General features: G+C 41.8%; 1 protein-coding gene across 3 annotated transcripts in view; it reads left to right on the forward strand.

Annotated features, from left to right (window-relative positions):
- The window catches only part of LOC124594757 (L-threonine 3-dehydrogenase, mitochondrial), a 303,130-nt gene that overhangs the window by 269,335 nt on the left and 9,940 nt on the right, over positions 1 to 23,855 (forward strand). Inside the window, exons 1-3 of one of the 3 annotated variants that reach the window (XR_006978153.1) lie at positions 905 to 2,395; positions 3,329 to 3,533; positions 5,983 to 6,121. Coding sequence is in view for 2 of the 3 variants with exons in the window: in XM_047133142.1 (XP_046989098.1) it covers positions 1,148 to 2,395; positions 5,983 to 6,024 (1,290 nt within the window). In the remaining variant the exon portion in view is untranslated. Of the gene's footprint in view, positions 1 to 904; positions 2,396 to 3,328; positions 3,534 to 5,982; positions 6,244 to 23,855 lie in introns of those variants that run through there. The other 2 variants (XM_047133142.1, XM_047133144.1) reach the window with 2 other exon arrangements.

A 23,855-nucleotide genomic window follows, 5' to 3' on the forward strand; every position in this document is an offset into this window, starting at 1 on the left:
ATTATGCCTAGCCTGGTGAAAACAGGGTTTTGCTAGAGGATATGATCCTGATGGCTTTTTTTTGTAATAGCAACACATCTTTGCTGCCTGAGGAATGTCCCCATAACAACAGTCCATAGCTAATGTGGCTGTGGAAGAGTGCATGGTAGACTATTGTGAGAAACTGGTCAGTTATTACCCTCTTCAGCTTCCTCAGGAGGTATATCACACGAGAAAGTTTGGTGCATACATCATTCATGGAGAGTTTGCGCCCTCGGAGTTCGGTTTCTTTTGGGTCCCCCCTCGTAGAATTAAATAATTTCAGACATAAAAATAACAAGTTTTCAAATCGTAATTTTGGCTTAAACAGTTTGTCTACTTTAAGGTATAAGTGGTTGCAGATGAAAAACTGTGCAAGAAAACGGTCACTGTAGAAACACAACACATCAGAAAAACCACACCATGTGTAAAAAGGTATCAATTCGTAATTTATGTGGTTTCATTTTTTCAAATATCTGTAATAACGATCTAAAAACTAATAGCTACATGTATACAAACAGAAAAGAACACTCTTTATCTTTAACAGATGGAAAATAAAAGCCCACGGAAGATGCTGCAACTGCAGTGAAACATGTTTGGGTTAAAAAACAAAAATGTGTTTTGCTAAAGGCGGACCCTATCCAAAAACATACATAACGAGTACTTTGTTTGCCCGCTCTCTGCCGCCATGCATGCGCAGACCTCATCCCCTCCACGTTTGCCCCTATCGCTCCGCCTCTATGCGCGGAAGCGCCCTCCGACGTGACACGGCCTGTAATCGAACAGCCCGCTCTGGCGCAGGTCCAATAACATCCTACCTGACAACCTGCGTCATTGGTTTCTACTGTACGCGACTTGTCGCTGTGTCGTAGTGTGGTCAGTGAAAATAAATTTGTCAGTTTGAAGTGTTAATCGTTAATATCATTTTCATTCGTTTCGTAGAGTGTGAGTGGATGCAGTACACGGAAAGAATAAATAAAGAATCAATAGTAGTATAAATATACTATTTTTATTACTCTCATTGACAGTTGTCGAACGTGCTACATCATGTACAATATGTTCGCTGTTCGTGCGCATAGTGCAGTGATTTGAACATTTGTTTTCTCGGTGATACAACTCTAAACTTGCCATGCAGTCGTTGTGCCGGTGGAACATTAGGAGGAACGTCGTTTTTTTGGCGATGATAATGACAGTGGCAGGCGTACTTGTTCTATATAACAGTGAAGAAGATGACCACGACGTCCGGTCTTCTGTAGTTCAGCGTAACGCTGACGATAAATATGATTTTGTCGTGCATGCTTCGATTCATCACACTGACGATTGCTTTAGGAACAATATTAGATACGGAATCGAGCATCTGTATAAAAATGTTTTATTATGGCGTTCATCTAAGAACAGTAAATGTAAAGCAAGTTTTGAGAAATTTGACAAAATTTACAGAGTAGATATAAGAGAAGGAAAGATATATTTCCATCCAAAGTTTGCAAACAAAGTCCATGAGTGGCTAGGATATGATCCAAAACTGTTCGAAGAAGTTAAACGACAAAAAGTCACCCATGTGTATCATAAATATAGCCACAAACTTACAGCATATAATCCGTTAAGGGCGAAGAGACCTACAGCAAAGCCCCAGAAACCTCCGAAACTATACATAGAAGAACTTATAAATCAAACACTGCCAGGGTGTGACTTTTGTAATGCAGCGATTATGACTGCTGGGGAAATATTTGGGCGCGTTCAAGGGAAATCATCAAGAAGTGCTGCGAACACGTTTAAGATTGATAAATGGCACGGACTTTTCATCCCAGATAAACATAGTATATTAGAAATCACTATTCAAGAGTTTGTTGATCTCTTTAACACTTCGTTGCAGTGGTTTGGCACAGTCGCTTCAATTGATAGAAATGCTCGCTTTCCAGTCCTCTTTTGGGATACGTTCCCTGCTGCAGGAGCCAGCCAGGTGCATGTTCATGTACATGGAATACTTGGAGATGAACTTTACCGTGGAGCATTAAATGCACAGTTACGTGTTTCCAATCAATATATATCGGAAACAAGTCGCAATTATTGGCAAGATTTAGTGGAGGTTCATGACAGATTAGGACTAGCAGCGTTTTTTGGTAAAGCTGTGGCAATTGCTCCTTTAACATCAGAGAAAGATCATGAGTTGCTGCTGATTAGTCAGATGCCCAACACTGACATATACAGTTTATTGTATTTTGTTATCCAGACATACCACAGCATTGATAGATTTTGTTACAGTTCAAGTATGGCACTACCACTTATTGGATATGAAAGGTTGCTGCGTAAATCTGAGTCACTTCCTACAATTATTAGAATTGGTACGAGAGGAGAATGTTCTTCAACAGTTAATGATGTAAGTTCTTTAGAACTTTACACAATGTTCAACATTAATGTAGATCCTTACTATACGATAGAGAAACTGAAAGAGACAATTAGAAGAATGGGCAAAACTGCTGTAGTTGGACCATTGGTAGATTTGTGGACTGTACATGAGTAAAATAAAAAGTTGACTGCAGTTTACATTGACTGCAGTCACTGTCAATGGAATGGAATTTGGACTCGTGGGAATATTGTAGTGTTAGTTGATGTGATTTGAGATATAATTTTGATCTTGCACCTATTACTCGGCATACTTCAAAATGCAGCACATAGATGTTTCTGTGTTTTTTAGATGTTTAATGTTGCTAAAAAATGTGTGTTGACTATATTATGAAATTTTTCCTGACTGGATGAATTTTATTATAGTAGTGCTGTTGCACTATTCTGGTACATTGATTATTACATTATAATAGGAGCAGTGTCTTTATGGACTAAATCATCCATAAAAGGTCCATACACAAACAATAAAGTATGTGTTAGACATATTGTCATGGCATTTGGTGTTTCTCCTTCACGGTCTTATATTTGGGCTTGAAGACAAATATTATAGCATACAGGGTGGTAATGCTGTTTTGTCATCATCAGATGGAAATAAAAGAGAGGGTACCAGCCTCTTGGTCTCATGAATCATTGTCTATAGTAGTCTGTGCCATACATTGAAGAGATCTGAGATAATGGTTAAGGATGTTTTGATTGAATACCAATGTAAAATGACTTTTAATAATGAGACACACAAAGCTTCTGTTGGCTGGACGGGTTCATGGAGGCAGAAACAGATATGGTAGTACTTTTGCCGTAGATAGCCCCCTTTGTAAAGTTTAGCCGTACTGTTGGCTTTCTCATAGACTCTTAGATTAATCGCTTCATTGTTCTTTTTTTTTATTTTTTTTATTTGTATCACTTTCAGTAAGTGATGAATTAGTAGGATGCAGTAAAATGTGTACATGCTGGAAAAAGTGTGATGTAGGCTGTTATCTACAGACATACCTCACAACGAAAAGTAATTTTTAAGTGCACTTTGTGTGGCTAATAGTGAGTCCACTGTACATCAAGCCCCTTAACTGCTATCAGCTGTGCAGTTCACCTGAAATTGAGCTCAGCTGATGATCAATGTGAGTATGCATGTTTTACGAGACACAATCGTGTCTTTGCGCCTGATTAACCTGAACACATAATAAATATTTAGAAAGCATCATAAGTGTTGCTGAAATTGCATGTGCTTAACTGTAAGGCTCCTTACCTGTAGTTACTTGACGTTATTAAATTTCTTGGAACATTTAAGTTTTACCGTACTGTGAATTTTCATTTTTATTTTAACGTATATTAGCCTACACAAATTGGTTCTTGTATGAGTCTGTCTCAACTACTTCATTTTGTGCTGTACTGGGCCAGTTGAGTTAATCATTATGTTTCTATAGTCTTATAGCCCAAATGCTACACATACAGCTTAACATGCAGCATGCTAGCATGTGAAACTGGCTAGTGAGCCACACCAGGTTCAGATCCATGCAGTGGACTAACATCTGTTTGTCTGGTACGCTGACCAGCTTGAGTGTGGTTTTCAGGCAGTTTTCCACTCTCGTTTTGGTAAATAAGGTCTGATCCCCAAATGCCTCATAAAATAGGATATTAAAAAAGTTAAAAAATGTTCATAGTTTATACACAGTAAAATATCTTGAGTCACAGATGGGCACAACAATAGGACTGTCACAAATAAACCTTTCGGTCAGTAAGGCCTTTGTCAAAAATAGACAAAAGACACATACACTCACGCAAATGCAACTCACACACACACGACTGCAGTCTCGGGCAACAGAAGCCACATTGCCAGTGCCAGTCTGTCGTCTATTTTTGATGAAGGCCTTGCTGACTGAAAGTTTTATTTGTGACAGTCCCTTTGTTGTGCCTGTCTGTGACTCAGCGTCTCTGCTATATAGCGAATAACAACTTTCCTTTTCATAATATTGTTGTATTCCAGCCTGGACTTTCCATTGTTAAAAGTATTCTTGTTATTTTTGCTATGTCAGTCCTGTAGAACCCATAATAAGGAAGCGCCTCCAAGGATGTAGAGGGAGCCAAGTAGTACCTCAACACTTGGAACAGCAACTACCAGAAATTGAGGAGCAAAAGCACTCATAAGACTACTGTTGTGGTGAATGCACCAAAACAAATTACTGCTCTTGTAATTCTGGGACTATAAGAGAGGCATTCTTAACAAATGAAGCCACTGCTATTTGTTAGTTCATTTAGTGTGAATGGAAGTACGATGAAGGTGGTGGTGGTGGTGGTGGTCAGACTGGTGATCTCCAACAAGAAATATAGCCGGTAATCAGGAGAAGAAGCAAGGAAATTTTATAAAGGAAATAAAGAAAGAACTGGCTCATTATGAGAGTAAAGATGCCATATGTGTATCTGAATTACAGAGACAGGCAGTCATTGTAATGCAAGAAAGCTGTACTTTTGCTGCATCCAAGTGGCCATTGAAGGTGAAATAATTATTAATTTAATGAAAAGTTGATGAGTGACACAGTAATCAGGTATTAATTCCACAAATATGTCAAAGTCAGAATGTTCCTACCTCAGACCCTGTATAATATTGTGCATTACATATTTTTACCTTTCGAGGGTCGTGGCTCACAAACTGTGACAAGTATATTGTCTTCAATGCATTATGAACATGTATTAAATTGAAGTTCTTAAACTTTACTTTTAATTGATATTTTCCCACCTCTCAAATTGGGCATCTTACTGCTGTAGTGTGTCCTTTGTTGCACCAGTTCTCATTGATTTTCTGCTCTCCTGTTTTTGCTTCCACCCAGAAATTCTATGTTCATCTTGACCTGCAACGATTCTATAACAAAATATGTACTGAAGTTGCTTATTTATACGGTATCTGTTTTGAGCTTCCTTGAACATGTAAATTACAACTTTCCATCACTTAGTTTACATACTGTATTTCTGTACTGCATAGTAATTTCTTATAACACGCCAATCCTTTGCTTGCTTCTGAATGTAAAGAACTCATTTTTAAGTTCTGTGAGGACAAGATTTGGCTATCTAGAAGAACAGAGTGCTGTAGCAGACTAGGGGTAGAACTAGTTGTCAATTTAGTTTCATCTGCTGACATTTTTGTAGAGTTACAATACTTCCCAATGCTTGCCACCTTTTTCAGCATGCCGTGTTCAAGCATTCTTTCCTTTGTTGTTTGTCACATACATTCAGCCTTAGATGAACATTTTGTATTCAGAAGAACCTTCCACAGGTTTTCTTTGTGATAATCATTTTTGCTTGTTAGTGCAGTGTAGTGTATTAAATATGAGACATCATTCTGAACTTTAGTTAAAATTCTGGGGGTATGGTTTCAGTTAGTAGATTCCACACCATAGTGTTAAAAAAAAAAAAAAAAAAAGAACTGGTGAACAAAATTATTTGCAGTGTTAATTTGAAAACTATCACAGCACATGTTCCCACTTGTCATTATGTCAAATGAATAGCAGTAAATTTGTTCCTAGTTTAATTTTGACAAATTAAATACTGAATATCATCATTTCTTACTAACAGGTGTACACAATGTCATTGAACTGGCAAAACAGTACAAATTGAAGCTGTTTGTTCCAAGCACTATTGGTGCTTTTGGTCCAGAATCACCTCGCTTACCTACTCCAAATGTGACTATACAACGACCAAAGACGATATATGGTGTGTCAAAAGTTCATGCTGAACTTCTTGGAGAATACTATCATCATCGGTTTGGTTTGGATTTCAGATGTCTTCGTTTTCCTGGTGTAATTTCAAGTGATCCCCCTGGAGGTGGCACAACAGGTATGGGGACAACATTTATTTTTCTCATAGTTTATTTGTGTTATCAGTAGTTCACATGAAATTATGTCATTGATAAAATAACATAACTTAGATTCATATTAACTGTTAACAGGAATTGCACTTGAGCCTAAGATAAGAGTAGATACTAAACTTTGTGTTTGAGAAAGCAAAGACCGCAATTTTAAATTCTGTGAAGACATGGCATTATTTGATTAGAAAAGAAGGAAACTAACTTATAAGAAGTTAAAGAAGTGGAAGACAATATGGTGGCGGCTTAGTTTAGTGTTTTGAATGAGGGTTCAGGAGATATTTTTCTTTTTTCAATCACTTGCTTTATCTGGAAGTGGCTATATACTAGGCTCTCCTACCATACATAAAATTTGCTAAATATTTCCTCCACTCTTAAGAATGAACGTATTACATGGAGTCATAATATCATCAGGTGACTCCATGAATTGTTGTTCGCTAGCACAATGTATTCCTGACTGATGACAATAAGCAGCTCCTTCAAGGAATAACCATAAAATTTTACTAGCTGTACATGATACCCAAGACGCTTATAAACATTCGTCACTCCAGGAAATCCACTGACAGCACAGTGCCTATTTTGTCTATCTCATCAATTCATGAAATTCAGCAAGTATAGCTGATGATTGTTGCATGCAGATGTATGCCTTGATTTAAATGAGTCTCATTATTATTTTATACCTACATGATCACTGCACTGTTGGCAAGACCGAATAGAAAACTGTTATGCCATTTGATATTGCAGAGAACATTATCCAATACAAAGCATATAACAATTGTGCATACTTCAACTCGTTGACAATTGGGATTCTTATTATGGAACCTACAACAGTGTCTCAGATTTCTTTTCTCATTGTGTTTTTGAACTACATTAGTTATCAGATAGAGCAATTGTTCTGAACTGTAGACATTCACTTGAGTATGCCTGTCCTAATCAATTGCATATTCTCTTTTGATGTTCAGAAGAAGGCCTTCTAACTGAAAGCTTGTGTGTTTATTAGTCTTTTTGTTGTGCCTGTCTGCGACCCAACATCTCCGCTATATGGTGCATAGCAATCTATTCTTTTCATAGTATTGTCATCTGTGAGTGGTATGTTACGCATCTTTGGTATTAAGTAGACGCAATGGTGTGGGACACGTAGGAAGCAGTTTTCTGTCTTCTTAAATCAAGGAAAATAAATGGGGAAGCAATTTCATGTAAATAATAGTATAAAATGAGTCGGAGATCAAAGACAGAGAATTACTGTTTTTTCTCTAAATGAATTCCAGTTGTGCAGTACTGTGTAGCAGTTGGATTTTATTGGAATGCTGAATAGCATTACAAAGATGCTTTTGAGCCTTCAAGTTTGCATAAACTACTTATCTCAGTTCCTTTCGATGAAGAGAATTGTAGCATACCTCGTTTCCTCCTTTCTTACCTGGCAACAACTGCTCTGTCAGTGAACAGCAAATAACCCCCTCCAGACTGACTGTATTGCTTCCATAATGTTTTTTTTTTTTGGTGCACCTGCTTACTCTTCCTGTAAATGTGTGCGCAATAGGTGACTCTTAAGAAGTAGGCATTATGCCCTTAACTAACACGACAGAGGGTTAAGGGGATTAACCAGGGTAGATCCCATAGTAGCCTAATCTCGAGTTTTACGCCATTTTGTTGTTATTATTCTTGGGTTACTTGACAGATAGCTTTGTTGGGAACAAATATGTATGAGATATTCATCAACCCACACTTCAGATGCCGTGGTGAGCCAATGTCTGCCACTCTCTGGACCAATGTTTTATGAATCATACAGTATGTGACTGTTAAATAACAATATTGAATTGCGACATGGCTTTGCTACCATTTTATCAGCATACGAACAAGCCATTTCAAGTCCAGGTTCTGACTCTTAGAATTATTTGAGCCTGCCTCAGACTGCTGTGAGCATAACGTCTACATCTACATGGATACTCTGTGCAAAATCACACTGAAGTGCCTGGCAGAGGGTTCATCGAACCACCTCCACAATAATTCTCAATTGTCCCACTCTTAAACAGAGTGCAGAAGAAACGAACACCTATATCTTTCCATACGGGCTCTGGTTTACCTTATTTTATTATGATGATTGTTTCTCCCTCGGTTGGTGTCAACAAAATATTTTTGCATTCGGAGGAGAAAGTTGGTGATTGAAATTTTGTGAGAAGATTCTGCTGCAACGAAAAATGCCATTGTTTTAATGGTGTCCATCCCAAATCTTGTATCAGGTCCATGACACACTCCCCTATTTCGCGATAATACAAAATGTGCTGCTCTTTGTTGAACTTCCTTGGTGTACTCTGTTAATCCTGTCTGGTAAGGATCCCAGACCACACAGCAGTACTCCTAAAAAGGATGGACAAGCATAGTGTAGGCAGTCTCTTTAATACATATGTTACATTTGTAGCCTGAAGAGCTTTGCCAAGGTTCAGCACTAGTCACATCTAATATATATAAATGAATATTTATTTGTTTGTTCACCTTCTGTAATATCTTACGCTATTCTTACTTTCAGTGAAACAGGTCAAGCCTTACTTTGGCCAAGAGTAATATTCATTAATTTTAATTGTATAAACATTGTGTTTTATATTGGTTAAGTGACATTGTTCATTTAAAAATGTTAAAAAGTACTCTTCTAAATTAATTAACAATATGTTTCTTCGCTTGCAGTTGTTGTTCCTTTCTCTGTTAAAATAATTACACCCCCTAAACATGCATCAGTTGGTAGATCTACAAGCAGAGCACAAAATGAAATGCTTAAAAGCTTCTCAAACACGCCGAGAAGCAATGAAGCAGATAGTTCAGGAGCTGCTCAATCACATGCATCGGAATCAGAAAAGTTACAAACAGTAAGAGTCAAAGCAGTACATTTACCAGCAACTCAATCGCACACATTGGAATCAAAAGAGCACCAGACAGAAAGAGTGAAAGCAGAACATTTATAAACAATTTGATCTTGACAAACAATGTAAACAGACTAGAATATTGGTGCATTTCAGTACAATGTTAATTACAACTAAAAGCGTAAACATTGGCAAAATGGATAAGGCGTTGAGCATTGTGGTGCATGAAAGAACAACAATGAAACACCAGGAATGTACTGTGCAAATTGCAGACTTAGTGTTCTGACTTGCACCATCACCTGAACCCCTGTGATCAATGCATTCAGAAAAATCGAGTAGATTTGAAGAAGTTTTCACATAAAATTTGCAGATACGATTAGGCATTTCAAATGACATTCTTTTGAGCTGGTAACGTATTCCACAATTAATATATGCCAACTGTCAAAATTCAGTGACAAATATATTATTGCATCAATTGAGGTGGTGCAGTGGTTAGCACATTGGACTCACATTCAGGAGGATGACAGTTCAAACCCGTGTCCGGCCATCCTGATTTAGATTCTCCATGATTTCCCTAAATTGCTTCAGGCAAAGGCCAGGATGGTTCCTTTTAAACGGCAGGGCCAATTTTCTTCCACATCCTTCCCTAATCCGAGCTTGTGCACCGTCTCATTGTCTTGGGGTTCTTAAACACTAATCTCCTCCTTCTCCTAAATATATCGTTGCATAGTGCTAGATCTCGAATGAGGAGTTGCTAGATAAAAAGTAATAAGACACAGTAAACAAGAACAAGGGTTTATTGTGACCACAGTAGAGAGATTTAATAACAAAGGGAAAACTCTTCTCAATAAAAAATAATAAAACTTCTCAGACAGTAACAGTCATATGTCTGGAACACACAGTGGGACATGAAGACTACACCACAGATAATCCTTAACAACAGGCGTTGATCATTCAGCGTACTTGGCTGACAGATTTGTCTCGGGCTATTGCTGGAAAGTTGTAGGTCCTGCTGTGGTGGATTCTGACCGGGCTCTTGTCATGGGCTACAAAAACTGGTGCATGAATTGGCCCAGAGCTGTGGTGGAGCGAACTGCTGACATGTTGGCTTGCTGCGCCCTATACTGCCAATCCAGTTCCACACACGACACAGCAGAGGAAGTGGGTCCCCAGCACAGAGGACCTCCAGTGGCACTTGTCCTGCTGTCTGCTGTCCTTCTTGTGATCTACGCAGTCCAGGATGGCAATGCCTTGTACGTATGCAACCCAATGATACTTCAGTGTCTGAGGGGTTGCCAATAACTGTAGGCCAATGTTGGGTACATGACACATACAATCCCTTCTTCTGATTTCCGATGCTGATCATAAATTTTTACAAACCTACTTCATGGGTGACAATGATGTGCAAGTTGACCAGTGATGCCATGTGAATCCAAGCACCACATATCATTTTATATCAACTTTGCAACGCCTTAATAAAATTGTTAAAAAGATTAAATTTATCACTTGCTGCCAGATAATTACACAATCCTTATAATAGTCAAAGAAACACCAATCAGGTAACACATCAGATGCTACAACACTCTCACCATCAATGAAGAAATGATTGTTATAGTTGGAGCAGAATGTAGTATGCATGATACAATTTTTCAGGGGGGCAGAATAGCACAACTGTATGTGCCACCAAAACAGATTGATCTTATGGTAAGTCACAGCATCCCCCTTTTTTTTTTTAGGTCAGAGGATGGATATGACTTAAGTACTGTGCAAACTTACAGTATAAACCTGGTTCCTAGACCTCCGTCTTATCATTATATAATCTATCTGAAACCTTTCGGTATCTCCAGGCCCCAGGCCTCTTCATTATTCTTAAACAGGTGTGAGCTATGATTAAGTTATGCTCTGTACAAAATTCTACCAGGCAGCTTCCGCTTTCCTTACTCTCAGTCCATATTCACCTAATACTTTTCCTTCTTTTCCATTTCCTGCTATCGAATTCCAGTCCCCTGTGACCATTCAATTTTTGTCTTCCTTAACTATCTGAATAATTCCTTTTATCTCATAATATGAGGGTGGTTTGAAAAGTTCTCAGAACTGAATTAAAAATAGTAGTTACATCACTGAAACTGTCTTTTATTTTTCAATGTAGTCTCCTTGTAAATTAATGAATTTGGTCCAATGATATTCCAGTGCCTTGATCCCATCTCGAAAATGAGTTTCCTCCAGGCCTGCAAAATAGTTTTCAATTCCAGCTATCAATTCTTCGTTTGGAGTGAATCTTCATCCACCAAGAAAAGTTTTCAGTTTTGGGAAGAGATGGAAGTCTGATGGAGCTATATCAGGTGAATAAGGCACGTGTGGCAACAATTCATACCTCAGTGTGTGTAATTTTGCGGCGGCGGCGGCACATGTATGCAGGCACACATTATCTTGCTGGAAGATGACTTTCTTCCTTGCTAAACCTGGCCTTGTTTCGCGTATATTTTGTTGCAATTTGTCCAGGAGGTTATCATAGTATCCTCCAGTAATTGTTTGCCCAGTGGGAAGATAATCTACAAACAGAATCCCTTTCGCATCCTAGAACACTGATGCCATGACCTTCCCCGCAAAAGGAATTGTCTTTGCTTTCTTTGGTGGTGGAGAATCAGCATGTTTCCACTGCTTTGACTGTTCTTTTGTCTCTGGGGTATTGTAGTGCACCCAAGTTTCATCTCTGGCCACAAACCGGCACAAAAAAATTTTGTTCGTTTCTCCTAAAACGGGCCAAACATTCCAGAATGAGATTTTCACTCTGCAGCGGAGTGTGCACTGATATGAAACATCCTGGCAGATTAAAACTTTACAGAAGAGCTTCTGTAAAGTTTGGAAGGTAGGAGACGAGGTACTGGCAGAAGTAAAGCTGTGAGGACGGGGCATGAGTCGTGCTTGGGTAGCTCAGTTGGTAGAGCCCTTGCCCGTGAAAGGCAATGGTGCCGAGTTCGAGTCTCGGTCTGGCACACAGTTTTAATCTGCCAGGAAGTTTCGGGCCAAACATTGTTTTTGATCCAGCGTCAAGAGTCGCGGCACCCATCTTGCAGATAATTTTTTCATTTCTAATTCTTCACTTAAAATGTGATATACCCTTTCAGATGACATCTGGCAAGCGTGAGCAATTTCATGCACTTTCATTTGGCGATCCTTTGTGCACTTTTGCAATGATTTCTGGAGTAGTGACACACCTTTGTCGACCACTGCATGGATCATCATTTAAGCTCTCTCGACCAAATTTAAATTCATTTGTTCACTTGGCAACAGCTGAATATGGAGGAGCATAGTTCCCTAGTGTATTCTGAAAATCAGCATTAATGTCCTTTGCTTTCATATCTTTCTTTACGAAGTACTTAATCACTGCTCAAATATCTTTTTTTTTTTTTTTTTTCATCTTTGCAAATCGCTATGCAGGAACAATAACAGAGCCACGTCACTGCCACAGCTCTCTTCCAAGAGCACTGATGAGGTACGTGTTTACAGGCAACAGTCCAATGAATATCATGTGAACAATTTGTTGTGCTAGCACTGACCTCCTGTGGTGATTCCGAGAACTTTTCAAACCAACTTCGTACATATCTTCAGTCTCTTCATCATCTGCGGAGCTAGTTGGCATATAAACTTCTACTACTGTGGTAGACGTGGGCTTCTTGTTTATCTTGGCTACAATAATGCATTCACTATGCTATTTGTAGTAGCTTATCTGCATTCCTACTTTTTTATTCATTATTGAATCTACTCCTGAATTACCCATATTTGATTTTGTATTTATAACCCTGTATTCACCTGACCAAAAGTCTTGCTCGTCCTGGTACTGAACTTCTAATTCCCACTATATCTAACTTTAACCTATCCGTTTCCCTTTTTAAATTTTCTAACCTACCTGTTGAATTAAGGGATATGACATTCCATGCCCCGATCCATAGAATGCCAGTTTCGTTTCTCCTGATAATGATGTCCTCCTGAGTAGTCCCTGCCCAGAGATCTGAATGGGGGACTATTTTACCTGCGAAATATTTTACTCAAGAGGTTGATATCATCATTTAACTATACAGTAGACCTGCATCCCCTTGGGAAAACTTACAGCTGCAGTTTCCCATTGTCTTCTGCTGTTTGCATTACCAACACGGCAATTCTGTTTTGGTCGATGTTGTAAGGCCACTTCAATCAATCATCCAGACTGTTGCCCTACAACTACTGAAAGGGCCGCTACCCCTCTTCAGGAACCACATATTTGTCTGGCCTCTCAACAGATACCCCTCCGTTGTGGTTGCACATACGGTGTGGCCAACTGTATCGCTGAGGCATTCAAGCCTCTCCACCGACAGCAGGGTCTGTGGCTCATGGGGGCAGAGGCAGATGTGGACGCTGACAATTTATTGGTAATGAATTGTACATTAAAACTGAAGAAACTGCAAAAAGGAAGGAAGTTAAGGAGATGGGACCTGGATAAACTGAAAGAACCAGATGTTGTAGAGAGTCTCACAGGGAGCATTAGGGTACAGTTGACAAGAGAAGGGGAAAGGAATACAGTAGAAGCAGCATGGGTAGTTCTGAGAGATGAAATAGTGAAGGCAGCACAGGATCAAGAAGGTAAAAAGATGAAGGCTAGTAGAAATCCTTGGGTAACACAAGAGACATAGAATTTAATTGATGAAAGGAGAAAATATAAAAATGCAGTAAATAAAGCAGGTGAAAAGGTGTACAAATGCCTCAAAAATGAGATCGACAGAAAGTGCAAAATGGCTAGGCAGTAACAGCTAGAGGATAAATGTAAGGATGTAGAAAAACATATCACTAGGGGTAAGATAGATGCTGCCTACAGGAAAATTAAAGAGACCTTTGGGGAAAAGAGAACCACCTGTATGAATATCAAAAGCTCAGATGGAAAACCCATCCTAAGTAAAGAAGGGAAAGTAGAAAGGTGGAAGGAGTATATAGAGGGTCTATACAAAGGCAGTGTGCTTGAGGGCAATATTATGGAAATGGAAGGGGACGTATATGAAGATGAAATAGGAGATATAATACTGCGAGAAGAATTTGACGGAGCACTGAAAGACCTAAGTCAAAACAATGCCCCGGGGGTAGACAACATTCCATTAGAACTACTGATAGCCTTGGGAGAGCCAGCCATGACAAAACTCTTCCATCTGGCGAGCAAGATGTATGAGATAGGCGAAATACCCTTAGACTTCAAGAAGAATACAATAACTCCAATTCCAAAGAAAGCAGGTGCTGAATGGTGTGAAAATTACCAAACTATCAGTTTAATAAGTCACGGTTGTAAACTGCTAGCATGAATTCTTTACAGGCGAAAGGAAAAACTGGTAGAAGCTGATGTCTGGGAAGATCAGTCTTGATTCTGTAGAAATGCACGTGATGCGGCACTGATGCTACAACTTATCTTCAACAATAGTTTAAGAAAAGGCAAACCTATGTTTCTAGCATTTGTAGACACAGAGAGAGCTTTTGACAATGTTGACTGGAATACTCTCTTTCAAATTCTGGTGGTAGCAGGGGTAAAATACAGGGATCAAAAGACTATTTACGATTTGTACAGAAACCACATAGCAGGTACAAGAGTTAATGGGCTTGACAGGGATGCAGTAGTTGAGAAGGGAATGAGACAGGGTTGTAGACTATCCCCAATGTTATTCAATTTGTACTTTGAGCAAGCTGTAAAGGAAACAAAAAAGAAAGAAAAAAAATAGAGTAGGAATTAAACTCCAAGGAAAAGAAATAAAAACTTTGATGTTTACCGATGACATTGTAATTCTGTCGTAAACAGCAACACACATGGAAGAGCAGTTGAACGGAAGGGACAGTGTTTTAAAAGGAGGATGTAAGGTGAACATCAACAAAAGTAAAATGAGGATAGTGGAATGTAGTCAAACAAAATCAGGCAATGCTGAGGAATTAGATTAGGAAACGAGACACTTAAGGTAGTAGATGAGTTTTACTATTTCGGCAGCAAAATAATGGATGGTGGTCAAAGCAGAGAGGATATAAAATGCAGACTGGCGGTGGCAAGGAAAGCGTTTCTGAAGAAGAGAAATTTGTTAACATTGAGTATAGATTCAAGTATCTGGAAGTCTTTTCTGAAAGTATTTGTATGGAGTGTAGTAATGTATTGAAGTGTAACATGGATGATAAACAGTTTACACGAGAAGATAATAGAAGCTTTTGAAATGTGGTGCTACAGATGAATGCTGAATATTAGATAGGTAGATGATGTAACTAATGAGGAGGTACTGAATAGAATTGGGATGAAGAGCAATTTGTGGCACAACTTGACTAGAAGATAGGATCGGTTGGTAGGACACATTCTGAGGCATCAAGGGATCACCAATTTAGTATTGGAGGTGCAGTAGCCACCAGAAAGATCGTGGGAGGCGCACATCGGCATGGCGCATCATGGACAGTAGTTGCCGCAAGTAAATTCCCGTCCACCAGAGGGCACGCGAGAATTCGGCTGTGCCCTCTGCCGGCGGAACAATAACTCAGGCAGCACGGGCTGTGCCCAGCCAGTTCACATCGGGCATGCCTAGCAGACAGTTCCCGGTCTACACTATGTGAATTGCGATGGAAAACGTGAATCGTGTTACTACACAATTGGCGAGGATGGGATCGTTCTTTCGCGTGTTGCGTCATTTTTCCGGTTTCGCAGCTTATCCACAGCATGGAGGGTTTAGTGCAGGTTTTGGTTGAGCAGCAGACGGAGCTCATGGCAACCATGAAACAAGTGCTTCCGACGTTGTTCTCCACGCAGTCTGCTCCAGCGCCGTTCCCTCCTCCTTTTCCCCCGTATGACGAGACGGAGGAGGATTGGGACGCATATGAACATCGCCTTTGGCAGCATTTCCAGGCATTTCATGTTGCCGTTGCGGAGGTATGTCATACTCTTTTCTTGTCTTGGATATCTCCCTTGCTGTATCGAGTTTTGCGGCAGCTAGCGCCGTTGCAGGAACCCTCGTCCTTGTCTTTTGATGCATTGTATTCATTGCTGTCTTCATATCATCGCCGCCGTGCGCATGTTGTGGTGGCTAGGGTCGAGTTCTATCAATGCAAGAAACAGCCCCATCAGTCTTACCGGCCGTGGGCCGCTACCCTGCACGGTCTTAGTCTCAGGTGTCATTTTGTCACGGAGCAGTCACGAGAGTCGTATGTCCACGTTATGGTGCGCAATGTCATTGTTCGTTCGGCCCCTGATAGGGAGGTCTGGCAACGGGCCCTGCAGTTGAAAGACCCTACCCTTGAGTAAGTCCTGTCCATTGCTCAATCGTATGAAGTCTCTCACGCCGCAGGTCAACAGTTGGAAGCGTGGTGCGTCGTAGCGGCGGTTCAGGCGGCACTGCCGTGTCCACTGCGTCCGGGGTGGACGACATGAGAGCGGTACAATCCGGCCGTTACGGCCGCTCCCGCATGGCACGTAAACAGAAGTCCGGCCACTGGCCCCTGTTGCCGTCCTGTGCGTCGTGCTATATCCATCATGATCGGTCAGAGTGCCCCCAGCGTTGAGCCATTTGTCACAAATGTTATAAAAGGGACACATTGCTAAAGTTTGCCGCTCAGCCTCAAAAGAATCGAAGGAAGCAGGTACAGAGGACATGGACATTGACATTCAAGAAGTTTCATCAGGCCAGGCTCCCGACGCATCGGCACAAAAACTCTTTATCGAGGTGTTGGTTCAGTCGCGCCGATTACAACTGCAAGTAGATACTGGCACGGCAGTTTCCTTTTTGAATGCACAAACTTACTCCGACCTTGGGTCGCCCCCGTTGGCGCCAGTTTACCAACATCTACGCGGTTATGGTAAACAGTTCATTCCCCTACTGGGTCAATTCACTACTAACGTTACTTACAAATCAGTCACTCGGCCTCTTACTTTTACTGTTGTCAGTGATGCGAGCTCCGCTAACCTTTTTGGATTGGATGCCTTTCAAGCTTTCGATTTTTCTATCGCAGACACCATACTGTTGGTCTCTGAAGATGTTCCCTATCAATCATTAGAATCTTTGATCTCTGACTTTAAGGATATCTTTGAGGAGGGCCTGGGGCATGTTTCAGACTTTGAAGCTCACTTAACGTTGAAGGCATCAGCTCGCCCGTGTTTTCTACGAGCGAGGCAGATCCCCTTGGCTCTCCGCCCTCAGGTAAAGGAAGAGCTTGACCGGCTGACAGCCCTAGGGGTCGTTCTTCCCATTTCTTCTAGTGAGTAGGCTTCACCCCTAGTTATTGTCAGGGAACCCTCGGGAAAATTACATCTTTGTGGCGATTTCAAGGCCACCATTAATTTCCAATTGGTGGTGGACACCTATTCCTTGCCTCGTTCTGATGTATTGTTCTCCGCCGTGGCAGCAGGCCAATATTTTTCGAAAATTGATCTTTCAGAGGCTTATCATCAGATACCACTTGATGAGTACTCCAAACGGCTGGTGGTCATCAACACCCCGTTTGGCCTTTACCGATACCAGCGGTTGGCCTTTGGAATATCCAGTGCCTCGGCGATATTTCAGCGTTATCTTGAGCACGTCACGTCGACAATCCCTCATTGTATTAATTACCTGGATGACATAATTGTCACAGGCCACAGCACGAAGGAACACTTGCACAACCTTCGAACCCTCTTTCTCAAATTCAGGTCCGTGGGCCTGCGTTGCAACCTGCATAAGTCGAACTTCTTCCAACCGTCCATTGAGTATGTGGGCTACACCATCTCTCGGCATGGCATCCAGCCGCTAGGAAGTTTGGTCCAAGGTATCATTGACCTTCCACGGCCTGCTTCGCTGAAGGAGTTACAAGCTTTTTTAGGCAAGATTGCCTATTACCACTGGTTCATTCCCAGGGCTTCCACGATCGCTCGTCCCCTGTACTCCCATCTGCGCAAGGGTGTTCCTTTTGATTGGTCGCCTGCATGCGAGCGAGCGTTCACTTCGTTGAAGGGCCTCCTCATATCAGCACCTGGATTGGCTACTTTTGACCCCAATAAGCCGTTGGTCCTGGCTACAGATGCTTCGCAGTATGGGGTGGTGGCGGTCCTGGCCCATCGCAACGCGGATGGCTCCAAGCAGCCACTAGTGTTGGAGTCTAAAACTCTTAGACCCGCGCAGGCCCATTACTTCCAGGTGGAAAAAGAGGCTTTGGCTATTGTCTACGCTGTTACCAAGTTTCACCTTTTCTTGTATGGCAAGAAGTTTCAGTTAATCACTGACCGTAAGCCATTAATATCGTTATTTGGCCCCGCCTCTCAGATTCTGGATAGGGCGGCCCACAGACTGCACCGCTGGGCCTTGTTCCTCTCTAAGTACCATTATGACATTCATTTTCGCCCTACTGGACAGCATGCCAACACCGACGCTCTTTCCCATCTTCCGGTGGGCCCGGATCCTAAGTTCGATCGGGAGGAGATTATGTGTTTTCATTTGGATGTGGCGTCCCGCCAATTGGTTGATGGCTTCCCGATCACTAGTTCTGGAGTCACCAGGGAAACGGCAGCTGACCCGGTTCTCTGGAAAGTAGTTCACCTCGTTCAGCAGGGGTGGTCGTCCTGACCTCCAGGCCGGGCCTAGGACCCTCTTCGTAATTATTTTGTTCTACGAGACCGCCTCTGTGTTGGAAGGAGTTCTCCTTCTGGCTACCGATGATACAGCTCCTCGCGTGGTTGTTCCTGCAAGTTTGCGCAGGGAGGTCCTCAGGGGCACTGGGGTGTTTCCCGTACTAAAACCTTGGCTCGCAGACATGTGTACTGGCTTGGTATTGACAGAGAAATAGAGCACTTGGTGGCCGCCTGTTCCCAGTGTGCGAGCCAACAGGGGTCTCCCAGGTCAGCGTTCTCTTCATGGCTGTCTGCAACCCAGGCATGGGAACGTGTTCACATAGATTTTGCGGGCCCGTTTCCCAACGGCTTTTGGCTCATTGTCATTGATGCATATTCCCAATTCCCATATGTGGTTCGCTGCTCCTCAACCACTTCAGAAGTGCAATCCAGGCACTAGCAAAAATCTTTTCTGTGGAAGGTCTGCCAGTCACCTTGGTATCGGACAATGGACCTCAGTTTATTTGGCAGACCTTCCAGGATTTTTGTAGGCGCTTCGGTATTCGGCATGTTTGCTCTCCCCCCTTTCATCCACAATCAAATGGGGAAGCTGAGCGCATGGTGCACATCTTTAAGACGCAGATGAAAAAGTATGTGCACAAATTTCCTGTGGAGGAGGCGTAGACGTTTTTCCTGACGGCATACCGGACCACACTGATGGAAGAACGCAGCCCCTCAGAGCTCCTCCACGGGTGCCAACTTAGGAGTCTGCTGCACCTCCTCTGGCGTGGTCCTCGCCAATCTTCGCAAAACGGGGTACCCAGTTTTCCACCGGGTATGTCGGTCTGGGCACGTGGGTTTGGTCGCAATCCACGTTGGATACCAGCGGTGGTCTTGCACCGCAATGGCCGCCGGCTCTATACCTTGCAGGCGGGGGACCAGGAGGTACGTCGTCACAAAAATCAGCTACGTCCACGTTTGGGCACCCACCATTTGACCCCTCGGCACCGGCTTTCCCATTGCCAGCACCCGTGTTGTTTTCTCAGGGGGCGCTACCGCCCCTCCCACCTGTGGCTCTGCCACACTGCTATGGTTCTCAGCCTTGGTGGCCTCCAGTAGCTCCAGCACCGGCATCACCATTTTTAGTGATGCCCCGGCGAGAGCCGGCCCCCCTTGCAGGCCCGGTTCCTCAGGAGGCTGGTTCACCTGTGGTCGTCCCTTTCCCATCGTCCTCGCCACTGGGTCTTGCCCCTCCCGAGGTGGACTGGGATCCGGACTTCGACGGCTTGTCACCCGTTCTGTCACAGGCTCTGGTGGTGGGACGACGTGGGCCTCTTCGTGTGGGTCATTTCCTACCGTATTTGAAGGTTCCGGCTCAAGGGTTGGCAGATCCCCCTGACTCCAGCCTTCCAATGGATGTGGAGGTCATCTCTACTGCACGACGCTCCACCTTCCGACACAGTGGATCACAGTGGCTTCACCCCCCCCCCCCCCCCCCCCATCCCCTCCGAAGGAGGCGGAGTGCAGTAGCCACCAGAAAGATCGTGGAAGGTGCACATCGGCATGGCGCGTCACGGACAGTAGTTGCCGCAAGTAAAGTCCCGTCCACCAGAGGGCACGCAAGAATTTGGCCGCGCCCTCTGCCGGTGGAACAACAACAACTCAGGCAGCATGGGCTGTGCCCAGTCAGTTCACATCGGGCATGCCTAGCAGACAGTTCCCGGTCTACACTATGTGAAGTGCGTCGGAAAACATGAATCGTGTTAATACAGGAGGGAAGAGTGGAGGGTAAAAATCATAGATGGCGTCAAAGAGATGAATACACTAAGCAGATACAGAAGAATGTAGGTTGCAGTAATTAGTTTGAGATGAAGAGGCTTGCACAGGATAGAGTAACTTGGAGAGTTGCATTAAGCCAGTCTTTGGACTGAAGACCACAAGAACAATTATGCAAACTAATCCAGATAAAGGTAATTGTATTTATTCTTGTTTCCACACATTGTATCGTATTAAGAAAGTCACCCTTCAGACACTTGTAAATCAGATTTACATTTGTCACTTCTTTCATTTTATTTCTTGTTATAGGTGAACAACTCAAAAGTTTGAGTTATGAATTGTTATTAAAACCATGTAATGACACCTCAAAATGGAACAAATTATAGTCTTCAGTGCCATTAACTGTCTTCAATATGTGATACACATGCATGCAGAAAATTAAATCTGCATGTCTCCTCTTCATTTGTTTGAACCAAAGATGAGATGTGATTGCAACTGATGGAAACAGCAGTGATTTTGGCAAAATGGTCATACTTCCAGCACCATTTCTTGGCACTCTGCAACATTTACTGGCAGCCTGCGATACGTGCATGAATATGCACAAGAAGCCATGACACATGCATTCATATGGACATCTTGACTTTTTAATCACATTCACTGGGGATGAAATAACAGGACTGCTATTGCTCAGTCAAGCTCCATCTGATCGACATGATTTGACTGCCTGAATACATATGGACTGAGAAGAGATGATAAGTTGTTGGCATGTGTGAAAACCATATCTCCAATTCAATGGATTTTATTCAACAATTGAAATCTTTGAGGCTGGGTCCTTCAGCTGTATTAGTGAGTTTTGGTGTGGTATCTCTGTTTACACGAGTCCCTTAGTTTTGTTAGTGAAAAAGTAGATGAAGAGTTGGTGAAGCTCTGTCATCATGTGCTGACATCCATGTATTTTTTATTTAACAGCAACATTTTTGAACAGAATGACAGAGTGGCTGTGGGTAGTCCTTTATCACCCATAATCACTAATTTATTTATGGAGGACTTCGAGGATATGGCACTGAGGACTTCAGCTTTGCAAGCAACGTGCTTCTGAAGATATGTGGGTGATACCTTTTTCATCTGGTCACATGGATGTGATGTTCTTAATAGATGTTTGGACCACTCCAACTGTCTTCATCCCAGCATTAAATTTGCCATGGAGGTTGAAAGTGATGGGATGCTTCCATTTTTGGATGTTATGGTTTACTAAAAAACCAGATGGGACTTTGGGACATAGTGTTCAAAAAAAGCCGACACACACAGGTAGGTATCTGCATTCTAACAGTTCTCATCCGTCACACAAATACAGTGGCGTCCTTAGGACTTTGGTACGCAGAGCATATGCTGTTTTTGATGCGGACAGCTTAACCCAAGAACTTAGGCATCTGATGGCTGTTTTTAAGGAAGATGGATACTCTGAGAAGCAGATTCGTCAGGCTATGGAGTTTGGACCATCACTGGAGGTGCATGAAAAGGAACGCAGATTGGTGGCTTTTTTTCCTTATGCTGGGAGCACATCGTTTAAGATTGGAAGAATTTTAAGGAATTTTAACCCACCTTCCAAGATTAGGGCACTACTCGGCTCTGTGAAAGATGATTTGGGGTTTAGGAAACACGGTGTATTCAAAATTCCATGTCAATGTGGGAAGGCTTACATCGGCTGTTCGATTCGCACAGTTCGTAACAGGTGTGTGAAACATCACTGTCAAGTCAGAAAAATCAGCTGTAGCAGAACACTGCTTAAAAGAGGATAACAGTATGAAATTTGACGAAACTGTGATAGCTGCCAACACTCCTGATTTTTGGTGCAGTGTCTATAAAGAGGTAATTGAAATTAGGTTGGTGGATAATTTAAGTACTAGAGACAATGGATTTCCTCTTAGCAGGATGTGGAATCCTGTACTATCCAGCATCAAAACAGAACATTCTTCAGTGCAGCCTGTTTGAAAATCATTTCTGAGTGTGATATATCGTTGCAGCCGTTGTTCTACTAAGGACGGCACCAACTGCTCAGTCTTGGAGGGCAGCAACTGGTGGGCAGCACATGCACCATGTATGGTACAGAGGCCTATACCGGATGTCGATTTTCAGCCTGGCATCAGTTCTCAGCGGGATTCATCAGCAGAAGCAGTGTTCTCCTGAAGATGGCAAACAGTTGGATTGCCAAAATACTGAATTGAGTTGATTTTAGAATCCGGCAGCAAACGCGAAGTGACTTTCAACATTTAAGCTGCTAATCAATGTGGAATATTGAAATCTCATCAAACCAATAAATTACATATGCAAATGTGTAAACAAGGACAGTAATATGACAGTATTCAGTGTTGATAATCCTAATGCATACACAGGTGAACCTATTCAATTTCGGACAGGTCGATATATCAGAAGCAATAAGGTTCAGTCGGCATCCCAACATTGTTCATCTTAGTGTCCTCCTTGAAAATAGATTGTAAGCAGCACATGTGTGCCATCTAATCTTAACATTCTATGGGAAAAATTCAGAAATGACTGGAGTGAAGACATTCTGCCCCGTATCCATACCATTAACTATGATAATACCATTCCATTTTTGGCCAACATTTTCAATGAAGCTCTGATAAAAATCAAAAATATGTGCTGAACTGTTAACCACAAAACTCTCATTCATCTTGATATGGTTTCACCATAATATCCTATATATGACATTTATCTTAGAGATTTATTGAGTGAACAGCAGTTCAGTTCTGATGACTTGCACATATTTTTTCAAAGCAAATAAACAACTCTTAGTTGCAGATCAAAAATAGGCCTGTGACACAATTGCAAAGGTAATAGCCAATGGCAGAAGTCAAAAACTGTATACAGAATGTAAGAAAATGCTGAACCGGAAACACAAGTGTAATAACTATTCTGAATTATGTTGTCACATACTTAATATATAAATTATCACTGAGCAATGTTTTACAGGCCACTGACAAAGCTTCAAAAATAAAAGATACAAAAAGTGTCACAACAGAGAAAATTGCCCAAATAAGAAAAAACATCACAAGTAGTGTTATGTATTTGCATCAAGCCTTTTCTTATCTCCCTTTTATAAAATTTTCAATCAGTTTGAACCATGAGGCGTTTCACATTTCAATTAAATATCGTTACATTACAGTAATATGCATTTAATGAAAGAAATAAGTTTCATTACAACAAACATTAATGGTTCTTTTTGTTCTGTGTGTATAATTGTGGCTTGAGGCAGCGTAACTTGTAGCGCACAAATCAGCCAGACTATATCCACACAGTATTTGAGAATGGGAGCATTTGGAGACTTCATACAAATTTTACACATAATTTCAAACCTTGCAAAATTTTCTCA

This window comes from Schistocerca americana, chromosome 2 (assembly GCF_021461395.2).
Source record: "Schistocerca americana isolate TAMUIC-IGC-003095 chromosome 2, iqSchAmer2.1, whole genome shotgun sequence".
Taxonomy (NCBI): Eukaryota; Metazoa; Arthropoda; class Insecta; order Orthoptera; family Acrididae; genus Schistocerca; species Schistocerca americana.